The 27,564-nt window shown below is 43.3% G+C and overlaps 1 protein-coding gene across 21 annotated transcripts in view; it reads left to right on the top strand.

Annotated features, from left to right (window-relative positions):
* The window catches only part of ZBTB44 (zinc finger and BTB domain containing 44), a 64,172-nt gene continuing 36,614 nt past the window's right edge, over positions 7–27,564 (top strand). For 20 of the 21 annotated variants that reach the window (XM_021376287.1, XM_021376295.1, XM_021376290.1 and 17 more), the window contains exons 1-3: positions 7–92; positions 18,244–19,313; positions 23,257–23,341. In XM_021376287.1, the coding sequence (XP_021231962.1) occupies positions 18,263–19,313; positions 23,257–23,341 (1,136 nt within the window). In that variant the 5' untranslated portion in view covers positions 7–92; positions 18,244–18,262. Of the gene's footprint in view, positions 93–14,080; positions 14,213–18,243; positions 19,314–23,256; positions 23,342–27,564 lie in introns of those variants that run through there. The other variant, XM_021376282.1, reaches the window with a different exon arrangement.

Below are 27,564 nucleotides of genomic sequence, written 5' to 3'. Positions count from 1 at the left end.
CTCTGCTCCTCCTCCGCCTCCCTCCGCCATGGCCCGGCCAGCGCCGAGATAGGGGCTCGGCCTCCCGCACCCGCCGGGCCCAGCGACCGCAGGTAAGGGCGGAGCGGCCGGGCCCGGGGCGGCCCTGAGGGGACAGCGTGTGCGTGCGGGGGGAGGAGGGGGGGGCGGTGCCGGGCGCCCTCTGGGCCGGACCCCTTCTGCCGGTGGGAGCCTCGGGGCCTTCTCTGGGCGGGGGCCGTGCGGTGCCGGCCGCCCGCGGCCTTTTGTCGTACCGCCCCTCGGTTCCCCCCCGTCGCTGCCCATCTGCCGGGGGCCGCGACCCGCGGGGGGTGCGGGGCTGCGCGGGGCTCATCTGCGCGCTGCGCCTCGGCCGTGCCGTGCGTGCCGCGTGATATGGGGTCTGATCCGCCGCGTATCGACGTAAACATTGGCACATGGGGATGCTGAGGGGAGCGGTGGTGCTTTTGGCTTGCCACAGCCTGTCGTCTCTTACGTAGGCACATCTAGAGCCGGGGTCCTGCTGCCTTCCGAAGCCCGCTGTGCTTTTTGCCGTGCATGGGTGTGCTGGGCCAGCGCAGCCCATGAAGCACAGCTGCCCTAGGAGGCTTTGTCCTGTCTCCAAGAACCTCTGAGTTCTTCCACCCCAATAGAGGAGCACGCATCTTCCTGCAGAGGCTTTTGCCTCCTGTGAGGCAGCTCCTCCATCCCCCTGTGCTGTGGGGTTACCCGCTGATGAGGGGCAGTCTGTTGCTAGGCCTTCTACAATGGTTATCCCACTGACTGTCTGCTAAGAGCTGGTTATCTCATTGACCAAGATCTGGCACACCTCGCACACGTTTGCACGCCGTGATGTTTTGCCCCCAGCCTTAGGGATGCAGGCGTTTCTCCTGCGTGCTCCCAGGGAGGAGGTTTCTGCTGTTTGTCTTTTGGTGGCCCATCTGTTCCCGTAGACACCTCACAGCACCTGCTGTGCCTGCTCCCATGTGCAGTGCTGCTTGCTGTGCCTGTTGTCACCCCGCTGTGCCCTGCAATTTGTGGGTGCCTCGGGGTTGCCTCTCTACTTGGGGAGCACACATACTACTTCCAAGCATCTGCAGATCTCAAGTTGGAAATCGCTGGTCTAAAATGCACTGGATTTCTCTTTTCTAGTCCTACAGGTAATTTGGAAGTCTCCTGATTTTTGTCTGCCTCTTGTTCCCCTCCGGCCCAGAATCTTTCTCACGTGCTTCCAGAAGTCTCTAGCTGTCACTCTTTTCCTCACATGAAGCCCTAGGTTTGCTGTATTATCATGTGGGAAATTTCTCAGCTTTCCCACTTACATGTTTGCCCCTGTGCTCTCTCTGTTCTTTTCTCCTGGCTTCTATTTAGGTGGCGGTCACCCAGCCCACCTGCTGAGTTGACCCCTGGTTTCTAGCTGCAAGCTGTTGTACACGGAGGGACATGGTACTGCTCCGTGAACCCTGCAAGGTGATACTGGGTGAGAATGGCTGGCTGTCACAGGCTGGTGTCCCAGAGTCTCGTGGGACATTTCAGATGTGCTCTTCTTCTGCCGTTGAGCTCTCCTGTTGCATCTTGATATCCATGTGTAATGCAGATCCAAGGCGTGATGCGCCTGGAGATGTTGCCTAAGTGAATCTATTTAAGATACAGCTGAACAAGTGTTAGCCTGCTAGCTTGCATATAGCTCTACCAGTATAAATACTTCCATTGATGTAAAGCTGTTTATACCAGAAACCTAGTTATAATACTGTAAGTGTGTCTCCCTGGGGACTTCTTCTGTTTAAACAGCTGGTTTTAATCTGAAACTTTAATTGGTGTGAACACTCCAAGCGATCCCTTTCCAGGGGAAGGGAATTTCCAGCCCTTGCTTTTTGTCTCCCCAGGTGGATGCTCATTGCATGGATGCTAACTTGTGAGGTGGAGGGAAGGATCGTTCTTGCTTTCCCACGCAGAAGGTTTTGCACTGTTGTGTTTTTTTGTTGTTGTTGTTCTTGTTTTTTAACAGGGTGAGAGAATTCCTCTTTTTCTGAATGTCAAGCTTAGGGGGAGGAGTGTCTTCGTGTATTTCTTCTGCAGTACGTAAGAGAAGTAGTTAGCAAGTGAAACTGAACCCTTGCCATGTTTTTTTGCAACAGAAGGTTAATCATAAACTGGCAACTTTTGAAAGGGTGATTTCTTTCTGGGGTGTCTGTAGCAAATGTCTGCTGTGCTAAGCGTCTGGTGAGCTGTTTGCTAGGAGGGCAAAAGAAAATACAGCTTCCCCTGTGTGTGGAGTTGAACAAGCGTCCAAACGTTATTTCTGGAGGCTTTTTATGTTTGTGTCCTTCACCTGAATGGATGTGTGATGCTTGCTGGAAGGTGGATGGTGCTTGTGTGATCTCACATGTCCCTGACAGAGAGGAGGCCTTGGGTCCTTTGCACTGGTGTTGGTTACTGCACCTGTAGCATTTTGCTGCTGGAGTCTGTTGCATGTGTAAACTTACTTTTTGATGATCTTTGAGAACATTTGAGTAAATTTCTACAAGAAGATGCGGTGATAAATGCAACAGCTCTTGAAGGCGTTGTAGTTCACTAGCTTAAAGGAGAAGAAAACCAAACCGTGACAGATCAGCGAGTGATGCTTTTGCTGCTGCTATGTGACGAGGAAGGAGATGTCCCTTGACGTAGAAGGGATTGTCTGTTGACATACTTCTATCTTGCCTGGTTGTAAGTAGGTTATTCCTGTTCAAATTATGCAACTGTGCAGACAGCCAGACTTCAGGAATTCCAAATACTTCAATGTGTCAAGTGCTGACTTCTAAATTAAATGCTACGGTTGCAGAGCTGTTCACAGTCTGTCGCTTGAATTATGACATCAGTCTTGGAATTGTGTCTTGCTGAAAGGGGGCAGCAATTTAATTACTTCTCTCTTTGAAAAAGTGTTCAGGAGTTAAACTAGATGGGAGATGTGCCTCCTGTGGCACTCTTTCGATAGCGGATGATTACTATTTTGGCAGTTTTAAGCAGGAAAATACTGGAAATGTTGGTTTACATAGAAAATGTAAGGCAACTCCTTACTGCCTTGGTGGATGCTGCCGTTACTTTTAAAGCTGCAGTTTTTAGCTAATAGATCCAATTAAATAGTTGTGTGCTTACTGCCATGTAAACATGGGAGTCCATTACTCTCAACTTGCTTTGGAGCTCAAATTGATTCTTCTGATGGTTTCACAGGATGAAAACAAATGTCTGTGGAAGGTGCACAAATGAAATGGTGGTGGCAGGGAATGAACTGCAACCTGCTAAAATGGCATTCACATGTGGTGGTGGAAAGGGGCGTGAGTTGCAAAGGCTGGGAATTTCATTTAATTCTCTCCTATTTAATTAACTTAAGGAAGTGACTTAAACTATGCATTATTTGCAGATAGTGTGTTTTTATTATATTCCAGTTTAGAGCTGGGGAAATAATTATTTCACATGAACACGTTTATCACAACATGTGAACGATGGGATAATAAGGTCTGCAGAGTATGTGTCGAGCTTGGCATGAGCTCTGTGACAGTGGCCAGAAGTAAATCATTAGGGGAAAGAAGCAGAGCAGGCAGATGACGTATTGATGGCTCCTGGGGTGTCTGCCAGCAGCCGGGGCTCAGGGATGGCCTGAGCCAGAGGGGGGTGCAGGCAGTCGTGGGTAGCGACGCCTGATGCATTCGTCATCTGTGGATTTGCCTAAACCTTTATACCTTATAAACAGTTTATACCTTTAGCTTCTACACGATGCTGTGCAACAAATTCCACAACTTGTACGAAAATATTTCCTGTTGTTTTTTTTATAACCTCAACGTGTGGTCATTTCATCGAGCGCCTCCTAGTTTTTGCAGCACGAGAAAGAATAAAGAATCTCTATTTTTCCAGTAGCTTTTTCATTTGCACTTGTATGGATGTGCGTTCTGTTTTCTTTGGGTTTTGTGTTGTTTTTTTCCCTTTCCAAGCTGGATTGTCCCAGACTTTAGTACATCTGTCTGCAGAGACTGTTCTACATTGCTTTTTTTGAGGTCTGTTATGTTCTTCAGAGGTGATTTGACCACAGTATTTGCCTGCTTTACCCAAGAAGGTTGAATAAAGGCCTTTTGTTCCAGAGCAGTAAGACATTTTTTCTAATAAAGGGACACTTTCTAGCTCATCTATGATGACATTGTAAGCACCTACTACATGTAGTATTCTATGGTCAAAAATACAAATGAACTTAGTAATTGTATTGAGAGTTATTTTACTAGAAATAGAGATATCAAAGAAGAGCTTGGTTTATATAGACTTAGCTACAGTTGGTTGCTTGTTATTGTGTTTGAATATCACCAAGAACATAGAGCAACTCAATTTATGGTGGGTATGTCCCAGAGCTGAGTCCTTCAGTAGGCTGTGGAAGGCATGTCCAACAGAGACCCAGGAGCTTTGGAGATGTCTGGTGGGTTCAGGTGTGACATAGTCCTGTGTTAGGAACTGGAAATTGCAGAGTGCTGTAGCTCTCCAGGTCTAAGAGTTCCCACAGTTTTCTTTCAGTAGCTTTTCTTTTTCGGTACTGCGTAAATACCCGTGTTAAGGATGACCTTCTCCAAGAAGTTTGTGAAATGCTAGTAAAATGCTGCAGACTTGGGGGGGGGGGGGGGGGAACACACAACATTGTCTTTATTCCCAGCCTGAGCCATGCATTTGGTTCTCCCAGTCCAGGATTGGCCATACAAGGTAAGAAAGTGAGAGAGCTTGCATTGTTGCGATAGCTGATTTGTGGATAAATGCAAGGATTTTCAGTTTTGGGGGCCAGGAAGAACTCCTTTCAGGCATTTAATTTTACCTGCATAATTGAGTCATTAGGAAAATAAAAAGTACGCATAGTGCTAGAAGAGTGATGACACAATCACATTCCTGCCTTGCTTAAACTTGCTCAGGATTCTTCATAGCCACTTCCGCGGAAAGGTGGCTCTTGGTTTCTGAGTCTGGGCACCCCGACGGGCTGGCCGTGCTCCATGCTGTCTGCATCAGCGATGCCTTTTGCTTCTTCAGATGATCTGTGGCGTGGTGAGGTTGGCTGTGATGCGTGACTTCACCTCCCCTTTGCTCCTTACACAGGCTTTCCATGGTGCTGCTTGTCAGTGCAGGCTTCTCCTACTGCTGCTGTTCACAGGGCTAGCGTGCTTCGGGGAGGTGGGATGCTTGCTGTTCATCTGTTGTAGTTACTCTGCATTTCATTAAGGTGTAACGCTTCCTTGCTAATCTGAAATAAAAGCCAGAGAAGGAAAGCTGTCATTTATTGTAATAAAACTGAATCCTTGAAACAACAACTCAGTTGACAGGTAAGCTTTGTGCGGAACTAGTTAAAACTAGCACTTAGCCAAATTTGGCTGTCATAAACCTAATGATTGTGATATGCAGTTACAGTCTTTTGTTTCTGTAAAGGGAGGTTTGTCACTTCCAAGTGACAAAAATTAAAGCCTTGCACACAGCAAAGTAGGAGATGCTGCTTGGGGTGACAGCAGGGGGCGGGGAAGGAGGAACTCTTCCGCTGCCAAAATTCTGTTGCTGTCAGCAGCTCTCGGGGCGTAATGTGCCCAGTTAGGCCCCGTTTTGTCTTGGGGGAAACAAAGAAGTGGTTTATTTTCCACGTGTGGCTTTCACTGTGACATCGGTCAGTGATCTCTGCAGTTGACTCCCTTCTGTCTGGAAACATGCCTCGTGTGCCCTTTTCTCTCTTCAAAGACAAGCAGTTAGACTTGGCCAGGCTCTGTAAATAGGCGTACACGTGCGTGAGGAAGCACAGAGATCTGTATTTTTCCTTTTGACTCTTTCATGGATCTAATGCAGTAGCGTTACCAAGAAAACCTTCAGCTGTAGTAGGACATCTTGGCATGCAGACACGCAAAACAGGCCATATTTCTTCCTGTTTCTTTCATGTGGTTCCCCCAAAAAGGGCTTGGAAATTTTTGCTTTTGTTAGTAATTTGGGAGGGAGACTCGCTAAGTAGGCTTTGATGTGCGTTTTTCAGAAGTTTGTTGATAATGCTTGCAGAGCTTCTGAAAGCAGACTGAAGTGCTATAGGTAGCCATGGCAGAACAAGAAAAAATAGCTTTCTGGTATTAAACTAGAATGTTGCTGCCTTGTGACAAAAGTGCTTTATGGATATTTTTTGGCAGTTTGCAGTACTTAAAAAAAAAATAGTTTAACTTGTGTTTTTTGATATGTTAGCACGTCTTAGTCCTACAGGTTGAAAGAACTGTTTAAACCAGTACTTCCTGCCCAATGTGCTCAAAAGGGCCTGAAACATTTGCTGTGAAGGTGTGTAGGAGGGGGTCCTGGCACATGGGCAGGCAGCCTTTGGTGTTGTGGCTGCTGTTCAGCGGTGCTCGCAGGGAACCAAAACACGTGCTGGTCTCGGGCAGTGATTCCCCTTCCTGAGCTGCCCCAGTGCCTGGTTGGTGTTGGAAGGGCACAGGTGTTTCCCCTTGGTTGGCTTTTTCAGGGCCTGGGTCCTGCTGAGCGCTGCCCACCTGCTGTGTTTGCTTCCACGCCAGCCTGTCAGGTCCCTGGGTGTGCAGGCGGGTGGGGGGTTGTGGCCTCGGGCTGTACTGCTCTTTGAGACTGTGAACCATAAGCCCTGCTCTTTCTTATGCACAGTGGGAAGAGGTCACATGATGGCTTGTCTACTCTGAGAAATTGGGGAACTTCCTCTGAACTAGCACAGAGGAGAGCTTTGAAGAAGGTGTTTATGTCGCGTTAAAGTCACACGTCGTTGTGCGTTGGGAAGAGTGGTCAATTCTGAATATGTGCCTCTGGGATGTAACATGTCCAGTCGCTGTCCTCTCACGTTCTGTGGGTGTGCCTGTGGGAGGATGCTGCTGGTTCACTTGTTTGGTTTTGGTTTGTTTGTTTACTAAAGTCAAAGCAACAACAACACAAACAGATCTGCTCATGTGCTGCTGGTCCGAATGTCTGTGGCACACGCTCTCAGGACAAGCCACTGTTAAACTCACCGTGCAGCAGTTTGGCTGTGTGCTTTTTCGGGGAACTGGTGGAAAAAAAAAGGTTGCAGGGCAATGCATCTATTGTGAAATATCACAATACGTGCTGTCTAATGAAATTTGCACATTAATTTTTATTATGAAAATATAATTCCATGTGTCGTAAGACCTGTTAGCAGTTAGTGCTCGTATTGTTCAGTGAGCCTCGGTTTTAACCACTGTCTGAAAATTCACTTTTATGTGTTATGTGGAACGCTAATGTGAGATTCCTGCAATGAAAAGTTCAAAGTGCCGGAGGCCGGGGAAAGTGGCATTTGTCGAGTTTGCTTATTCAACCACGTGAAAGCTATATTAGGCACATAAAGTTTATGCTTCGCCTTTTTGAAGCTGCAGTGCAACAAGTTAAATCGAAGTCCTTTGAAGTAGCGAGTGGTAACATTCTGTTCTCTGCAAGAGCTGGCTTCAGATGATCACACCAAAACTTGGGAAGCTGTCCCAGCTAGGGGAAGCAAGACAGGGGGGAAAATACAAGCTATGAAAATGAGTGGTGTTTCTTGCATGTTGTTAGGAATCGTCATCAGCATATTGCACCTGACTGGGTTCCTGGAGCTCTTTGCCCGTCCTGCTGGGTTGCGGTGCAGTTACTGTAGGTTCCCACCTGATACATTTGTCAGAGTTCCGCTGTCAGGCCTGCAATCTGTTGCAGCCAGCAAGCTTCAGTGATGTGGTAAGGGACAGTGTCATTTAAGAAAGCAGCATCTATCTTCCTTATGTATCTGTAAATGTTTTAAGGAGTGACTTCTAAGTCTTGCTTAAAAAATAACTTAGTGTCATCAGATCAACATGTCATGCATGGCCTGCACATGGCTGCCCTGACTATTGTAATCCCTTTTAATTAGATCCTGAGGTTAAGAACTGCCTTGCTGATCAGTGCACTTAATGGATGCCCTGTTGGTTCTGTCTAGTGCATGTTTCTGTCTGAAGTGTTGTCTGGGTGAGGTAAATGCTCTGTAAAGACCCGTGCCTAGCTTCCCTTGCAGGCAAGGTAAGGAGCAGATGCACATGGAGGAGAGGCACAGACAGCCCTCCTGAGAACCTGAGCTGGGGGGTTAAAATAATCCCGGCAAACACCTGACAAAAAAGATATTGACAGTCTGGTTATCTGGGGGGCCTCTCAGTTAGCTGTTCAATCTAGTTAAATACTATGGAGAACTTTCTCCAAAGTCACTGTTAACTAATTAGCTTCCAGGTTATAGCTCATCTGTTACTGGGTTCCATGTGTATAATGACAAAGTTTTAATTTTGTACAGCTGGATTTGCACTGAATTTCATTCTGTTTCTGGGGCTCAAGTTATCAGTCATTTGTCTTTATGCTTTGTGCTGATGATCCATCTTAGGCTTTTCATCAGCATTTTTGAGAGTGTCTCTACGGAAACACTCGGATTATTGCTGAAGACAAGTCCTGGTGGCACTTTGCAGGTAAATCTTTTAACCTGCTATTCTAAGTACATGGATTAATTCTTCTTTAACTGGCTCCTTGGCTGTCTTGTAGTGTCTGTCCATCTCCTTGTTTTCACTCATAACTCTTCATGTCACGTTATTCAAATGTTTTTGTAGTTCACATCGTAGGTAATGTTTCCCTTTTTCTGAAAAATACATTATCAAGTTAGTATGACATACTTAGCCTCAGTAAACACAGGTGGTGTCTCCTTTGTTTGGTTTCTTATTCTTTCCATCAGATTATTTTCATTCAGCCAGATTTCTGCAGTTTTAGCCAAACACCCGATCATATATCGCTGCTGATCCTTGGGAGACGAAAACATCTTTGTATGTTTCAGTAACCAGAGCTTTGGCACTAAATATTTGAGAGATTACATGAACACTGTGTTAATGTTGCCAGGATTTCTGGCAGGTGCGTGCCACACGATGAGGCAGTCTTTGAGCAGGAGTGCCTCTTCTCCCACTGCACTGGCACCTTTTCTTGAGAATTAAAGCATCAGTTTGCATGTTTGTAATCACAGCGGTGTCTAATGGAAACATTTTTAGACTGACTTGTAATGAAAGGAGTGGTAACATTTTACACACCTACAACGTGATCTTTAATCTTCAAATTTTATCTAGGCTAGGAGTTGTAGCTATGCTTTAATCTCACTGTAGTCTAGCACACCCTGTGCCCACGTACAGAACTCTCAATTGCCTGTCAGTAGTCCCCAAGCTTTTCTGGTTACTAACTGCTGTCAGCTTTCAGCTTCTCCCATCAGTCAGAAGGGTCTGTTCTTGGCCATGGCCATTTACAGTGCTGTGCAGGGTAATTTCCATTGCCCAAAGCCAACGGGACCGAAACCGTTTAGCAGGTTACGTTTTACTGTGTATGACCTGAATTCCAATGCTGTGACACCTTCCACAGTTAGTGATTTCCCATTTATCTGTGAATTGGTTGTCTGTTGAGAAGCTGTCTCAGGACAGGCATAGGATTGCCAGCTGCAGAGACATCAGCAAAGTGTGGTTCCTGCTGCAGAAATAAGAAGGAAGGTTTACAGTGAGACTAAATTCTCTTGCCAACTTGAGATGGGTCAGAAGAAAGGTGTGTAGGCAGCATATATGAGATGGTAAGGGACAAGAATAAATCCAGAAGTGTCACTTCCATGTGGAATTGATGAGCTGCACATGTGCCTGTTGCAAGTATGTGGTAAACTTTAGGAGTGTGGCCTTGGCATCTGTAGCCTATTATGTTAAGGCAGATGACTTCTTGATTCTGTAGATGCAGGGCTTGGAAGAGCTCCATTCTCACTTCCAGAACATGCTTAGGGCTTTCAAATGGACAGTCTGCAAGGGATACATTGGAAGATATGTCCTCCAAATGGGTAAGTTCCTCATCTTGTTCAATTTCATCACTGGGAAGTATGGAGGCACTTCTGTTGACCAGTTCGGCTTCATTTGTCTGCATGAATTTCCATCCTCTAGGCCGTATGCTGGGCTCTACTGTAGGATGCTGCTCAGGCTGAAGTGTATCCTCCTATCACCCAGCTCCCAAACTCTTTTTATCTAATGTCTCCTGCCATGCTGTCAGAACAGGAATGCTGAATTTTCTGTATTTGATGTATTGACTTCCATGCAAATGACCAATTTGGAGGAGAAAGAAAGATACGTTGTGCTTCACATTGTGTACAAACAGCAGCTCCTGAAAAATAATGATTTAACTAATGGCTTACGGCCTGTTCTTCATGACCTCGTATTACAAGAACAGCGGCTCTGTGCTATGTTTTATGCTGTTTTTAATATGCTAAATTACTGAGGATTAAAGCAGTAGACATGTTCCCTTGTTTTTCATTACAGTAAACATTGCTTTTTTTCATGTATCCAGCAAATGTGCTGCTTTTGCACACAGGCAGTCTTGGAACATGGGGAAGACTTTGATCTTCTCACTCTGGCATCTGTAGACTTTCTGTTTTGAGTGTTATCTTATAGAACCAGTATAGCTGAAATGTTTGCAGCTAAGTAAATATCTGATTTATTCTCGGTCTGTAACAGCAGGTATTGTGTTGTGGAGTTGTTCAACATCCTCAATTTTGAGGTTTTTTTTTTTAAAACTGTGGAAGAAATCAAATAGCAACCTGTGCATCTTTTACCAAACGAAGCTAACAGCAATGTGCAGAGTGGATTGCAAAAAACAACACCTTTTCCCCATCCTGCCTCACAGAGATTTTAGTAGTGGTATGTTGTTATCAGGGTCCCTAACAGGGTGGTTTGATGTAACTCACAGGCCTCTTTGTTTCTGTTCAGATCAACTCTGAGTCAAGCCAGCCGTGTGAAGTGGAAATGCTTCTCGCCCTGTGTGCCAGGAGGGCAGTGGCACTTAAGGGATGTGCTGCTGGAACTTTGGAATAGTGCTGGCCAGGAGCGTGCTCTGCTCAGCCAAAACTTTGGAACCTACTACCAGATGATGAATAAGGCTGGCAAACAATTTTGGTGAGCAGGTCCTGGGCTCATCATGACAAAAACTGAGGACAGAGCTGAGAATCTTATTTTAGAAATTTGCACGGAAGTGTGAACTCTTCCATTAGCTTCATATGTGTTACTTATGACTTCACTCAGCATGGAGTAAGATGCATGTTCCAGGACATGGAGGGCTGGAGTTCAGTGCATTCAGCAGCAGCACTGGTTTGTGGTCAAACCTTAAACCTTGATGAATATATCAATAGAGAAAGCTGAAATTGTGAGCAGGTGGATTTTTTGCTCATTCCTTATTTGGGAATGTACCAAAAAAAAAGTTAGTTGGGTGAATTAAAATATGGATTAAAACAAGTGTAATTAAGGCACTGTTGCCAAAAACAGTATCTGGGTTTTGAATGATAAACTGCAGAAATGATAAATGACTTGGAGCTGTGGCATTAAAGGAGGAGTATCAGCACCTTCTCAGTCCAGCTCGAAGCTGAAGTTCCAGTCATGCAAACCTGTCTAAGATGATCTGTAATCTGCTGTCACAATTGAGGGGAATGGCATCGGTTGTGACTGCAAAGATTGCATTAGCTTTCCATCAAAATGGATATGTAAATGTTTTCTAATTTTATTCTCTCAGAACTTTTCTGTTGCAGCTGACCGTCTCAGTTTACAATAAAATCATTTTGTAGAATAAACTGCTGTTTTTGGCACCTCACCACTGGTCTCAATGCTTTCACCAGCTCTGTGAATGAAGATGCACCTACCAGATCTGCGCCATGCAAATCCACTTTTCTGTCATCTGAGTTGTTCTTTTCCTATCCACATTAAAGATTAATATTTTTAATAGCAATGATAATGTGAGTCACTGCTGTGACTGCCATCAGGGTTTTGCCCTGCCCTTACTCCTCTTCCCTGTTCCCATGGCATGCTACAGTTGTGGCTTTTCCATTCTGTTACTTTTGGGAAAACTTAAGGGATGTGTTAGGAATATGAAACATATTTTGTGGTTCCCATTCCCAAGGAATTATTTTGGAAGAGAAGCTATTGGCTGCTTTTTCTCCTTATCCTTTGCTGATGAATGCTCTGAGTCTGTCAGGGAGCTTACAGTGAAAGAATAACATGTGCTCTTGCACCTGCCTCTCTGTATCCATTATTGAAGTGGTTTGCCTTGGTTGGTACCAAGCAGGTAAAGTTATCACAGGTTGTGGTAAGCTCAGGATTTCCAGATGTGCTCATCTTTTCAGCAAATTCTTGTGATGGGAATGCAGCCTTTGTACTCAGGCTCTGTAAAGCTCAACTCATACAGGGCTCGTGGGGAACTTAGCTGAATCCCTGCTAATTTGTTCAGGATTTAGAATTGGTTGTGGCAATCGTTGCCATAATGTGGTTTTCACAGCTGTTAAATGGGCCTGAGTATATGGAGTTGATCTTTCATCTGAAAATTATGTAGGCTATTTGCAGACTTCCACATTTTAATCACAACTGTTAGCTGTAGTATTTTAGGCCACCTCTCCAAATTCTGATTATGAAATACTTTCTGCCGCTCTCAGCACCAACTTCTGGGGGTGTGTAGCTGAGATTTGGGAAGGGCTTCTTTTGGAAAGTATCTGTGCTAGGATGTTTTTTGGAGGAGGAGGTGACATTTTAGGAGGCAACTTGCTGCTGTAGTATCTTTGGAAAGGACTCTTATGAAAAAACATGAAGTGGAGAATATATGTACGAATGTCTGTGTTAATACAAAGAAGCTAATAACTGTTTTCTGTAAGCAACAGTAATGGTAGATGGAGTTAATGGCCTCAAAAGCTCTGGCATGTGAAGTTGTTAAAAGTGGTGTGCCAAAAACACTTTCTTGCACAGCAAATGGCGTTGGCAAATGCGGTACTGCTGGAGAATGAAGGGAAAGCAAAATGCACATTCATCTGCGTTCTACTGTGAAATGGAATATTACTGCTAGTAGTAAATAGATGGATTGTAGCATTTCTAGGCTTCAGGTTACTCTATGAAATTCCTCTACTTTAAGCTCCCAGGTGAAGTTCTCCAGTGTTTCCTGTTGTGCTGCCTGCAGTTTTTTCCTCTGCAGAAGGGATGTGCATGCAGTGCTTCTCCAGGAGAAGTGGCAGACCTGCAGCTGGAGAGCCCTGTCCGAGAATAAAGCCCCTTGCATCCTCCTTAGAAAGGGAAATGCCTGAAAATAGTCATCTTCTATAAAGCTGAAAGGGAAAGGAGAGGGGAGTGTTTCAGTGTCTTAGGGCAGTGTGGAAGGAAAAAACCTCTTCCCAGCACCAAGAAACCAAGGACCAGGTCCACCCCAGTGCTGAATGTTGGCATATTTGCTGCAGGATGTAGTATCCCTTTGGCTTCCATTTTCAGGTTGCAGCTCAGTACTTATTCCATGTTTTAACATAACTGGCGCTCGTGAAGTAACTAATTTAACAGTAGCATACAATTTGAAGTATCTTGGAGGAAATTGGAGTTCTGAACCACTGCATGCTTCTCAGGATGGTTCATTTCCCTGGTCCGTGCTCCCGCTGCAGCTAAAGGTTACAGGTTTGCATTCCACAGATTCCAGTACACCAAAGTGAATGCTGCACGTTGATGTCATTCTGAGCAAAGAAACCTTGTGTTTGCCTTCTTTTTTTCATAAGCACTGTTGGACTTGGCAATGGCAGGCTGAGTTCAAGCTAGGTTTACTGACCTGACTTAAAGAACTGTTTGAAACAACGTTAAGAAAGCACTGTTGATTCTTTTGAAGTGAGAACAGTTTGTGAGCTGCAGCAGCCAGCAAGGCAAGATTTGTAGTGGGAGATAGTACCTTGTAATAGCCCAGCTGGTATTGTTGGGAGAAACAGATGTGTGTTTAGATGTGTGAGTGTTCTAAGTCTCAAATAAGAACAGCAAACTTGAAATTAAGTACACACCAAGAGCAGTTGTTCAATTTCCATTATAACCTTAATTATACTAACCAGTTAGACACTGAGGGTGAATGGGATGCTGATACCCATGTAGCAGGGTGGGATGTTGACTGGTAACGTTTTGCCTCTGTGTCTTAGCCAGATACTGTCTCTGGAACATAGAAGAAATAGCGGTGTGTTGTGAGAGCTCAGTTAACAGACTAGTACTTTGGCTGCAGGTGTAGCTGGGAGTAGGTTGTAGTTCAGCCATCTATCCCCACAGGAGACCCCTGGGCTGCTGCTCTGCAGGAGATGGTGCTGGAGGCTGCGTGAAGAGTAAATGTCCCAAAACGAAGCTGTACTGATCCCGTTCACACCGTGACGTCAGAGGTGAATGAATGCGCCTGAGGGATCGGGGAGCAGGAGGGCAGGAATTTCCTGAGGTTTTTTTGGCACTGAAAACAACGTGACATCTACATCTCTGGAGTTTGTTGGTTTTCATATTCATAAAAGTGGTTGTTTTCATGTTTTGTAAGAGTCTGCAGCTCTGGATGAGGAGTTTAAAGGTGGGGTGGTAGCTTTGTGGTGCTAAAACTTATGTCACCTCTGTTGAGAAGTGATGTTGCTAAGTCAGAAACTGAATGTAACAGCTCTTTGAGTGCTACACTGACTCTTGCAAAGGAAAAACAAGATTGTTTCTGGTACCGTGTTTTAAAGACAGTGATTTGAGCTATAGTGCTAGTCAGGAGGTGAATGAGAAGCTAACTTCTGGCTCTGCGGAAGCAGTCAGCTCACATCAGTAAAATTTTTCAATTCTGCTTGGGTTTCTTTTCCCTTTGTGCAGCATAATGTATTCTTCCACATTTACTGTTTCTAAGCACAGAAGCTTGCCACACGTTTAATCATTGTCACGAAACAGTGCACGTGAATTGATAGTGTGCTAAAACTTATTTTGTGTTAACCGTGACTGAGTACAAATGAGTTAAGTTACTTTGAGCTACTTACAGGCCAGGTCTACATCAGTGCTTGTACGATTAAAAAAGAAATCAAACCCAAATTAACGTTCAAACTAATCCTTCAAAGTCTTTGGTACTGCAGCACTTGCCTTCGAACTGATTTTGCCTAATAGTGGCTAACGTTCCCTTCTGTCTGGAAGTCCTGAAATGCTCTTGTTTGAATTCTCACCTTGTCCTGGGATCGGTGCTTGGGCAAGGCTGTGAGTTCCCACATGTTCCCAGTGTGAGAATGCACACTGGAGCAACCGTTCTCTCCAACTGTGAGTGTCTGAGCAAAGTTACAAACAACTCTGGTGCACGCTGAAGTGTCCCACTGAGAATATTTTACTTCTGAAAGTATCTTTACATTTGCATTTGTCTTGACCTTTGAAATACTCTGCTGTAGCGTGGGATGGGGCAAGATGTGTGTGCGTGGGGACGGGAGGGAGGAGGAGCTGTGCTGCCATCAGCTGCAAGGGAAAAGCAGGGCTCCATTTCTTTGACCCCAGAAGCCCATCCCTGGTGATGGAATTGCCAGTGGTGTGTGGCTCAAGGAGGAATCGTAACTTTTCAGCTGCAACCCATGTATCACTTAGTTTATGTGCCTTACTCTCCACCCCTGAAGATCCCCAAGGTACTGTGTGTTTAGTTTGTTTATGGTTCTTAATAGCTTCTGGATGTAGCACCTCACACCGTAGGATCTAACTACTGCTGTCAGGGTATGTCTAATAATTGATAAGAAGACCAAAAAGAGAAGTGTCATTTTGAAATGACAATCCACAGATGTCAGACCTGAGGTGAGGTTGTTCTGTCTCAGCCCTTTACTCTCTTTCATCACTATGATTTACTGCAGCTATAAAAGTGCCCTCTGCAATTAAAAGATTAAAAAAGAGAATTGAACCCCTCTATGACCTGTCTGAGCTTTAGCATGCCTGTCTTTTCATGTGGAAAATACTTCCATGTTGTTGAAATTACCTCCTCAAAATATTTGACATTTTCACTAGCTTCTTAGCTCCAAATAGCTGATGCCGTTTCCCTTTCCCAGCCCACCTCTTCTGATTTTTCTGCATATGCATACAGCATCCTTTGGCAACGCTGAAGCCTGTGTAGGAGCCACTTTGTTTGAGTGGTGGCATGTCAGAGGAGCAAGGGGCAAAGTCAGCTGCAGAAGTGACTTAGCAGAGCAATATCCCGCGTTCACGGCTGGCACTCTGCTCCTGTAATAAATGTAAATGAATTTATTGCACATGACCGCCTTCCGCTATTTTATTTTAAATTCTGTAACCAGATCAAGGTCAAGGAAGCAAAAGATGAAAGGGAAAGGAAGCCTGAAGAGGGGAGAGGCGGGCAGGAAGGGGAAGCAGGACGAGCAATGGTTCCGAGGGGAGTCTGGAGGAGGTGAGCAGAGTGGAGCTCTCAGATGGGAGGGATGAGCATTCCTCATTCAGATGAATGGAGAAGGAAGGTGGTGGTTAGTCTTCCAGGCATTTAAGAATCGGGAGAATGGCTTGCTTAAATTTTTCTCTTTGTTTACCATTGTGTATTGGTGCTATTTCCAAATGGCAGATCTGCTGTTGATAGTCATTGTGTGTGTGTGAATCTTTTCGCAGCCAGTTCCTGAGCGGTGGTTCTGGGCTCCTGAGGTGCCAGTGCGTTGCTGTAGCTCCTCAGGAATTCAGAAGGAAGGGTATCCTAAGGCCATTCTAGAATATGCTGTTACAAGATTTTACTGCAGAGTTTTGGGCTGAGATCAATTAAACATGATTTTCGTTTGATTCATGCTGGAGATCAAACAGTCTGGATCCTCAGATGCCTCTTGAGGTCAATATGTTTTCTTTCACTGAGGAGTGTTTTGCTTGTGCTTAACTTCTTTTGCAGTAGTGTGAAATTTCATTTCAAATCCAAATGGCGTTTATAGTTTCACTCAAGCTTTACGTATGTTGTGAAGCGTTGGTCTGTTCTCTAGAATAGATATTTTTCCTCGATGTGAGAGGGTTTGCAGTATCAAAAGTGAAATCAAAGGAACAAGAAGCAGCCCTGTAGAACAGGGCAGGCTCTGACAGCCGCCATTTAAACATGTGCCGAGGTTTGTGGTAAGTTGTTCCAAACTTGCAGTGCTCTTTGTATCTGTAAAGCTCCACATGAACAGTTTGAAAGAGTGATGCAGCTTTGTATACACGTGAGGGGGAAGCGAAGGACGATGCGAATAAGCCGACTGACTCCAGGAAATAATCAGATCCAATTATGTTACTGATGTTCAACCACCAACTTTACCAGATGATGTTTCTGTATCGTGTTAATTGTGTGAGTCACATAGAACACAGAAGACTGCATGGAAGCTTGGGGGCCTTAGCAAGGTATAACGTTACAGCTTGTTTTTCCTTTGCAGTGGAATAATTCAGAAACAGTTTGAGTGAACGTATGAACTTAGGGTTGTTGGTTTTTTTTTTAATATGCTTTTCCCTCTGCTAGGAGGGACAGCTTTGGGGCCACAGAAGTTCCCATGCAGGGGCAGGAGATGTCTAGGCATACTGCACCTAGCGTGGCACAGTTTTCTGTGTATCACAGAGGAACTAAGTCATGGATCAGCTTCGTCAAAGCAGAGGCATTCTGGTTTGGGATACAGACACAGCCTTAAAACTCTGCCAGACTGTGGGGCATACGGTCCCTTCTGGTCCTTCAGGACATTGCCCAAGTCCCATGCATTTGCTTCTTCACATCGAAGAGAACTGGTCCCTAAGAAGGCAGAGTGTATTTTTTGTAAGAAAGTTGCTCTCCTTGTTCATTTTTCACATGCATAAATCAGCATTAGGCAATCGGTACCTGCCGTACTGCAGTAAAGCTGAGCTATTGGCAACAATTATTTTCTGTTTACTAGCTTGAACTCTGCCCTCTGAAAATGCACGCTGTAGTTTCTCTAAAATTCTTCTGCTATTAAATGCCTTCTCTGGGATATTTGCCTGCTCCTTCACACTTGTAAGTGGAACAATAAAATGTCTATTCTGCTTAAAAGAATGGTTTGACAAAGTCTCTCAGGCTTAAGAGCCATGAGCAATAGTTTCCTGAGTTCAGAAAGTAAAAATAGGGATTTCGTGCATGGATGATGGTTTCAAAGATGCTTTCTTTTCAGTGTTAGACACTTGTTTTTCTCTCAGCTGTGCTGGGAGTTTGTTTTGACTGGACAGTAGCAGAAACGTGGAAGATGATATTAGTGATAGAGTGCGAATCATTTTGTCTGTGTTTTTGAAAACTACGAGTAAGTAATTGCATTTCTGTAGAGTTAATCCACTGTACAGTCTGGATCTTAAAAGAAACCACGACCCTAGAGAATTCCGGTGAATTTTCTGCGCGCAGTCTTATAATCATGAAGCCACTTAACTTCTGCTTCCAGAAATGAAAGTGACAGCTTTTCTCTTTGTTTTTTAGGCTACCTGTGATCTCTCATATGTGGAAAGAACGCTGGCAGAAAGGTGAAAAAATGGGTGTTAAAACATTCACTCATAATTCCCCTGCTCACAGTCAGGAGATGCTTGGAAAGCTGAACATGCTCCGCAACGATGGACATTTCTGTGACATCACCATCCGTGTGCAGGACAAAATCTTCAGGGCTCACAAGGTGGTGTTGGCAGCTTGCAGCGACTTCTTCCGTTCCAAACTCGTTGGCCAAGCAGAAGACGAGAGCAAGAGCGTGCTGGACCTGCACCACGTGACAGTGACTGGTTTTATTCCTCTTCTGGAATACGCTTACACAGCAACGTTATCCATTAATACCGAAAACATTATTGATGTGTTGGCGGCAGCCAGCTATATGCAAATGTTCAGTGTTGCTAGCACATGCTCAGAGTTCATGAAGTCGAGCATCTTATGGAATACGCCCAACAGCCAGCAAGAGAAGGTGCTCGATGCAGGGCAGGAGAATAATGCAAACTGCAATTTTACTTCTCGAGATGGCAGCCTTTCTCCAGTTTCTTCTGAATGCAGTGTAGTGGAAAGAGCCATTCCTGTTTGCCGAGAATCACGAAGAAAGCGCAAAAGCTACATAGTTATGTCTCCTGAGAGCCCTGTTAAGTGCAACACACAAACGAGTTCCCCCCAAGTGCTGAATCCTTCGACTTCTTACCCAGAGTCCAGAAGTCAGCCCGTGGACTCCTCCTTAGCTTTTCCGTGGACTTTTCCTTTTGGAATTGATCGAAGACTTCAGTCTGAGAAAGTGAAGCAGGCGGAGAACTCTAGGACTTTGGAAATGCCTGGGCCCTCCGAGTCAAACAGAAGAATTGCAGATTACGTGACGTGTGAGAGCACAAAAGCCAATTCACCCCTTGTGATTGAAGAAGACGTGCGTGTCAAAGTGGAAAGGTTAAGTGATGAGGAGGTTCATGAGGAGGTATCGCAGCCTGTTAGCGCATCCCAGAGTTCTCTGAGTGACCAGCAGACAGTCCCAGGAAGCGAGCAAGTTCAGGAGGATCTCCTGATCAGCCCACAATCTTCCTCTATAGGTATGACCATTGCTGGGGTTAGATGCATGTATGAGTAGATAAGTGCGCATATAATTGTGATAATTGCGATGTTATTGGGGGAAATCTGCTGATGTTCAAATTTTAGTTTTGTGAAACTGTATTTTTTATCTATTTAATGAAATGTTACATATAAACCATGGTGGGAGCATGGGACTTAGAGCTCTTGAAATAACTGTGAAACACAGCTAAGAAGGTAAGGCTGGTGGTAGATCTCTTGATGATTCAGAAGAGATTAATAACCCCATTTTACCTCTGGTTGCTTGACTGGGGAAACAGAAATCTTGTTGGCGGCAGTATCACAAAGCATGATCTCAGTTAAATTCTATCACCAAATTTGAAAGGCTTATGGCTCCTAGCCACAGAGGGACAGAATGGTTCTTCGCACCAGACACGAGATCTTGTATAGCCATGACAGAGAGCCTTTGTAAGAAGATTTGCAAAATAAGTGGTGGAACACTGTCATCTTAATGTCCCAGACGAAGGCAAAACCACACAGTCATAATATTGAGTATCTTTCCATTTCTGTGGGATTTGGTTCTCAAGTTGCTTCTCCAAATACTGCCAGTTGCTGTGAGAAACCTTTTTCCCTGAAGGACAGTTTGAAGCTGGTTTTGAGTTCTTCTAGCAGGCTGTTGCTTATTAATAGCTAATATTTAAAGATTGTTACGGTAATCATCTATTTTTTCTCTTTGCACAGAATGCATTGAATGGCTATTAGTAGGTCAGGCCTCTTGCAATATATCTAACTTAATTACCAAAATTCTGCCCGAGCCAGCTATTTTGCCTTCAGTTAAGTGGCTTGACCTGTGTTTGGTAGAGTTTGTTTACTGAAAGATGTTCAATAAAGCCTATTTTATTAGAAAACCATAGGAGTGCAGAATGTGCCGGTCTGCTTCATCCAAGTAATGTTTACATGAAAGGCTATGTCAGTTAATTAAAACAAACTAAAATAAAGTAAATAAATGTAGCCTGCATAAATTCTTTTTCTTTGGTGAGCTCAGCGCTGTGGTGCATTCTCTGCAGAAAGTGAAGCTGACCATTCTAGGCTTGTCTGTGCTGTTAAACTAGCTCAGGTAATATTCACTAAGAAGAAATGAAACCATCCTCCCTTCGTGCCATCCTTCAAGGCTTCATCTTGTTCCTGTTCATCAGTTTATGTAGCTCTTGTGTTGACATTTTAGGTTGGTAATGCCTTTTCCAAATCAAAATGTTTTATTTCGTGCAGGGAGTGCTGTTAACCTTTTCTGAGGAGCAGACTTAAGCTAAGGATTGGTAAATCTTTGTGTGTAGCTTGCCAAAATAACGCATAGATTGAAAACTAAAAGAAAGTTTCCTTAATGGGTAGTTTCCAGGAAAAGCGATCTTTGTTCAAAAACACATCTTGTTTGACTCAGCTGTAAACTCATTGTAGTAGGAACACGGAGCATACCTCACTGGGGCCAAGTGATCAGAGATGCAAATTATTACATCAGCATAATTGTACAGCGACAGACAGAATAGAACAAGTACAAATGATGATTAGGTAAAGTTAAAAATAGTGTATTGGGTAAAAATAGTGTAAGGAGGGGATTTTACTAACTAGAAATATCATATCCAAGAAGCTTGAAGGAATAAACCAGGTAGAATTTCTAGATTACAAGAAATCCTTTGAAACATCCTGTCATACCCAGGCACCTTGCTGTACCTTGCTCTTGCTGAAAATTGCAAAATCTGTGAAAGGATTTCTGTTGACAAGCAGCTTTACATATCCATCTTCAAGAGGAATCTGTCTTGGAGCTGCATGGTGTTTGATGGAAAATCTTGCATTTTCTCTTTCCTGTTCTGGGGTTTGTACCACTGAGGTCATGTTGCTGACCATTTGTGACAGTATGGAGCGGAGGATCTCAGGCCTTACTGATGATAATGTTTAAGCTTAACATGTCTGTTATTGGGGATATTAGTACAGCATGTTCTTCTTTAAAGGGCTACGTAGAGAAACAGTATGCTAGCTAGCCCTAATCTTCAGTGTGCGAGTCTATTCTTTGTCTTTGAATGTTTGAATTAATACTTAGCAGTCTTTGCATAATGTTATTAACTGTCCTGATAATAGTTTTTATACACATTTTCCTGTAAGAGAAACAACGCTGTCATTTTTAGCACAGTTTGCATGTATCAGATATATGATAAGGCAAGCTTTGTAGCTCAGAAAGCACTTTTTACCTCCTGAAGATGTATTTCTTTGTGCAGTAATATAAAGAACAGTAAATGGAGGCAGCAAGATATGTTCAAGTACAGCTTTCTCCTCTCAACAAATTTTCCTTGTATAATTGCATATATTTATCTCAGTGTTTTATAATGCATTTGTAAAAGTATTCTTGCCTTTCTTTCTGATATTGCAAAAAGCTCTTCTTCACTCTGAGCAATTTCAAGAATTACTCATTTGCAATTTATTGTATTTGGAGGCACTTTATAATACAGAAGATGTGAAGCGGGGCCTTGATAAGTAAGTCATTACAGCAACAGTAATAGCTATGTCTGAGAAGATACTTTCATAACTCATTAACACAGTTTCCATTGGAGAGGTGAAGGCATAAAATTAAACCTAGGAGGAATTGGGATTATTTTTTAGTAGACTTAGTTAAGTATAGCATGAGAAAGGAGGATAAATCAAAATGGAATTAACTGTTGTAACTTCATAGATTGCATATTGCTGCGTTTCCCAAATATAATTTGTCAGCTCATAGGAAAATTTTAATAAATGGATTGTACTGATGTTATTTTGAAACTGCTAGAGATGCACGTTTCTTCCCATCACTAGCCCCGTAGCATGGGGTCACAGCAGGACGGTAAGCCTTTGTTTCTACAGTTTTACATTTGGTCTGACACTTGACGTTGTAGACCTAATGATGCTTTATTTTCCAAGCGTGTTTTAGAGGAGGAGCCCAGAGGGTGCATGGCTTCAGAAAGGCTCAAGCTGTGTTTAGTATTCTGTCTCAAGGATGCAAGATGGACTTCCTTCCACACTACTTCCACGTGATGGGTGTGCTACCAGTCATACACTTATATTGTTTTGGGAACCTCTGTTTTGGGGAGAAGTGATAGCAGCCCTGAATCTTTTGAAGGCTGGTGGAATTCATTCATTCGTTTTTCTTCTCTCTCATTACACACACAGACATAATCAGAGAACAGGAGGAATGTTAGAAGATCCGTTGTGCTTTCTGCACTCAGGTTGAAGGGGGAACCAAACCAAGTTTATCTAAGTGGTTGCACATAACCAAACTAGAAAAGGTTTGATTTAGTGCTGCATTTACATGGGATTCTGTTTCAAAGCTCCACTTGTCTAAATGTTGCTGTACTGAACAAACCTCTTGAATGATTTTGTGTGTATGTGTCTCATGCAAACAGATGTTTTGGGCTCCTTTGTTTTGCATTTGCAATTTTTTGGATGGCTTTTCCTGTAACAGCATCTTACCAATAATTGAAGGCATTATCAATGAATGCATATAAAAAGAGAAGATTTGGGATGCAAAAGCCTTGTAAAGTAACAGAACTGAACTCCATTGCTTATGAAGTCTTGAAAACGGATGAAATATGCCCTTTAGGTGAAAGTAACATTTCTACTTCACTCTGTTAGTACTGGATGTGTTTTATAAACTCTGACTGCATTTAACATAGATTCTTTTCATTTTCTAGGTGTGCCAAATATTTGCCCTTTATTGAGTTGTCCATTTGCTAGATAATCTGTGCGGAGGAGAAGTTGAAGTTGGAACACGTTGCTTCTCAGTTTTCTAAGTGATTTTCCCAAGATAATTTTAGTATCTCAGCACCCAGGAAGCACTCACTCTCAGAGATTTGGCAAAGCAAGCTGTATGTGTATTTACCTCCCCCCTCAACCCTTTCTGAGCACATATTTGCATTAAGTCGCCCTTTTTTCTTTGCCTAGGCTCCATGGACGAGGGGGTTACGGAGGGATTACCCACACTCCAGAGTTCCTCTGGCACTAACGCTCATGCAGATGATGATGATCGGTATGTACCAATGTCGTGTGCAAACTGTTCTGCAGCAAGTGGTATGTTGTAATTAACCTACCCAGCCCTAGTCCCAGAACGTTTAGCTGTTCGTACATATACTTCCCTGTGTTGATCAAAGTACAATCAGTGCCTGAAGGATCGGATGCTTTAGAAGAATGTAGGTGATGAAAGTCAGAATTTACTTGCTTGTTGCTTTTCATTTCCTGTCTGTTTCCAGGCTACACTGGTGAAGAAAGATATTCATGTTTTTGCTGTTTCTTCATCACTGCTCTATATTAATAGATTATAATTCAAAGATCTTTCTTGTGAGACAGGGGTGGTTGTTACGTGCATGCTTAAGCTGACACATAAGGCCACGAAAACAACAAAATGAAATTGCTGATTGTGGCTTCCTCAGACATTTCTGTTGCCATAAAACAAGGAGCAGGCAGGGCAGCCTTGTAGTTGTATTTTTTTTTACCAAGATGCTGCATGTTGTTAACTTTACATATTTAGCAGGATTTTGCTGTGTTGAGATCAGTAATTTATTGTAGGAATCCCTTGTAAGGGAAGGCTGGCTCAGGAGGCAGAGCTCAGATGGGTCTGTTTGGTGGAAGATGTATGGTGGTTCTTCTGGAGCAAAGCAGTGCACCTGCAGTTGGCTTACAAGGCTGTGCACGATTGGTTTGACTTTTATTGCTTCGCTTTTGTCATATGTGTCAAGTATAGTGTATAGGTAGCTACTCTGTTTCTCAGCAAGAGTTTTAAAATATTGACAAGCTAGCTTTTGCATAGTGTTTTGTTAGACAAGTTGATCTGAGATGTGCCAACCTTTGGGAGTTGTTCCAGAAACTGTGTCAAGTGAAACTCCGTAGAGATAACTATGAAGAGCTGCGTTTTCATAGCTCTGATTCTTCCCTGCCATTTCCATCTAAAACTGTCTCATTGTAGGATTAAATCTGAAGGGAAAATAACTGCCTAGAAATGATTTTGTGTACGACAGAAGACTTTATGGATCTGCTAGAAAACCTCACTGTAAATAAATATCCGACACTTGGGGTTTGAATTGGTAGTAGGAACACGTGTTGCATTCATTAGAACTAATCCCAGCTTTTTTTTAAGCTAATTTTAAATTACAAAATCAAGTGACATGTCTTTTCAGCAGTGATTTATTTCAGAAATTTCCCATAAAATTATAGAACTTCCACACAAACTGAGTGGAAAAACTCAAAATATATGGAATGCTTTTAACACTTTGAGAATTTCTGTCAAAAGATGTCTTTCATGCAGATAAGGCAGGAGTACTTACCTGAGTTTATGACCAAGTTTGAAATAAACCAGTCTCAGAATATCAGAACCATCATAAAAATGAACACGTTGCACATTGTTTCCATAAAAGGAAGAGAACTAGTAGTTTTGGGTATTTATGAAAATGTTAGACTCCAAAACTAAGGTTTTCTGTTCAATTTAATGAGTAAAATGATGCTTTCAAGTCATTTTCCTTCACATGGATGTGTGTATAATGCCTGCTAGGCCGGGGCAGTGTGTTCTGATACGTAGTGACAGCCCCTCAAGCACTGCACATTTGAATTCTTTCAAGCACAGGGTGGGCACATCAACAGGTGAATGTATCCTGTCATTCACTGTGCAGCAATCGGGATATAAATATTTCAAAATTTAGCATGCTTTATCTCTTGATTTTCTCTGTTAAATAATTAACACAATGGATTGGTCATCTTCTGTAATCAGTCCTTCTTGATGAGCAGGTCACATGTAAGCGTGGTCAGTTTAACAGGCGTGCAGGGATCTGTTCAGTATGACAACCACGGTTTCACAATGATTTTCATCACATGCTTTCCCCGGTGTTTCACTTTTGGATTCTGACACACTTTTCTAACAGCTATGTGACACAGCTTTGGCTGGTTTAACCGTTAGCCTCTGTATCACGTTCATGGCTGCATTTAAAAAAGGGATTGCAAAGACAGTTATAAAAGATCTCTAACATCCAGTATAACGAGAGCCTCCACTTGTCTAAAACACTTGTTATTTACGAACAGAGGACATTTCTAGGCTTGCTGAGGATGCTGGCATTTACATTTGCCAGTGTTTAGTTCTCCATCATTGAAGATATGTATAATCTGTTGGTGAAAAGAGGAAAAACTTGAAGTAGTATTCTGTGTCTATCTTTGTATACATCTGTTAGAGAAATCCTCTCAGATGTTAGACAGATCTCAACTATTAAATGCCCCATTTGTCACAAATTTAAAGTCATGAGGAATTGAGTATGTATGAGGAAAAAGAAGCAGGGAAGAGACAGTATGATTGTGTTTAAATGTAATTTCTTTGTTGTGCTAAGGTGCACGGTTTCATCACCAATAGACGTTTCAGCCTGCTTGCAATTTAAGAATGGCCAGGGACGTGCCAGTCACTGGTGGCTGGAGAGCCTGTTATCTGCTCTGACCAGCCTTTCTCGTTAGGAAATTTTCATATAGAAAACCAAATCTTTATTTTAAATTTCTTCTAGGGCGACTGTCCCATAGCACATCTCCTTTCAGTTTTAGTCGCAGAGAACCTGGCACTGTTACAGGCTTTGTGGATGAGCTAGCCTGAGAAAGCTGGAAACAAAAGGAGAGCTGTGGCTTCTAATTTCTGCCCTAGTTCGGGTGTCTCCCTAGAAAGCTCAAGCAGCACAGTGTACTTTGGCTTCTTCAGAAGCCTACGGTGCAGGAAATGAGGGAGGAAGGACCTGAGAAATGTGGAACCAGAAGATGAAGTTCTCTATAAAGCAGTTTAAATATTCTTGCAAATGACGAACGGTAATTCTTATCTGAACACATTTATATGCATAGATCTGTATGTACATTTAAGACCAAGAACTTTACTGCCTATCAGGTGATCCCTTCAGCAGTTTTGTGCATCACAGTTGTCACTTCTGTTGGTACATATTAGCTTAAGTTTTAATTATAAATTCTCCAGTTAGCTGAGTGCAAGGAAACCTTTTCTGAAGGGATTTTTCCCTTAGCCAAATGGCGTGATATTTCTCGAATACCCTCTGAGTAAACTCTGTTCTTTGTCTAATGATCTGCTCACAAAGAGAAGCAGGAATGCCAGAGTTGATGGCAGAAGTTTGGTTAGGCAAATCAGAACCTGTGTTTGAAAACTACCTCGTTTGTTGCAGGTGCATGTGGTGAGGCATCTTTTTTGGACCCCTAAGTGGCAGACCCCATTCTGTCAGGTGCAGGATATGAGCTGGTAACTTCCTTCATAAAAGTATTCCCCTTAGCAAAGGTCAGCACGTTTGTCAGCATCTATCTTTTCCACAGCTCTTTAGGACCCAATTACATATAAAAAGAAGTAAAGGACAATAGAGTTGCTTGTCCAGTTTTCACAAATTGGTACAGCTCTCAGCAGGCTTGTAATAACAGGATGGGCAGTGGGTTCTCCTAGCAGGAGTGTGCTGTGTATGTGCAGTTTAAGCCTGTCTGGATGGCTCCTCAGGACTCATTCTGGGTCCAGTTTGGCCCATTTGCGGTGCCTGCTCAGCACTAACTGAACACGTGGTCTGGCTGCGGCCAGAGATGTTTTGCTGTATCTGGTTTGTGCTGCCTGGTAACAGCTTTTCCATTATTGTGGGTAAGAGGAACCTGTTTGGGTAGTGTTATCAGCATGCAGGAAGAAAATTTGGTACGAATCGCAATGCTAGCTTTTCTTAGGGCAAATATTATTCCAGTTCCATGTCAAATCAGAAATCCTCATTGATTTTATGGACTGATTGATGCTAAACTGCTGCAATAGACTCTTATCTTGTGTATACCAAGCAGTGCTTGATGCCCTCTCACAAGATAAATTTTTCAACTGGAACTTTTGCAGCTGAGTTCCATCATTTGTACACAGAATTCAGACACTTGGTTCTTGAAAAGGTGTTATTTTAAAGAGATGATCCCAGTGCTTGTCCTTCTGTGCTAATCTGGTCTGTGGATTTTTGTCAGATAAGAAATGTATTTGTGAAATTCCTTTTGGAATTCCTGTTGGAAATCCAGAAACTCAACCTTACCTAAAAACCAGCAAAGTGGGCTTGAGATGGACGTCCCAGTCAAGGGATTTGTTCAGTTAGGGAGACCTTCTGACTGTCTTCAGCAGGAGACATTGTTGTACTTTTTTCACCGTGCATTTAAGACATCAGAGTTCAGTAAAATTGCATTGTTTTGGCCATGGTAATTGTGACCTTCAGGCGAGATTCA

The sequence above is a fragment of the Numida meleagris genome, chromosome 23, assembly GCF_002078875.1.
Source record: "Numida meleagris isolate 19003 breed g44 Domestic line chromosome 23, NumMel1.0, whole genome shotgun sequence".
In the NCBI taxonomy this organism is placed as follows: Eukaryota; Metazoa; Chordata; class Aves; order Galliformes; family Numididae; genus Numida; species Numida meleagris.
This window is presented reverse-complemented; position numbering and strand designations above follow the sequence as displayed.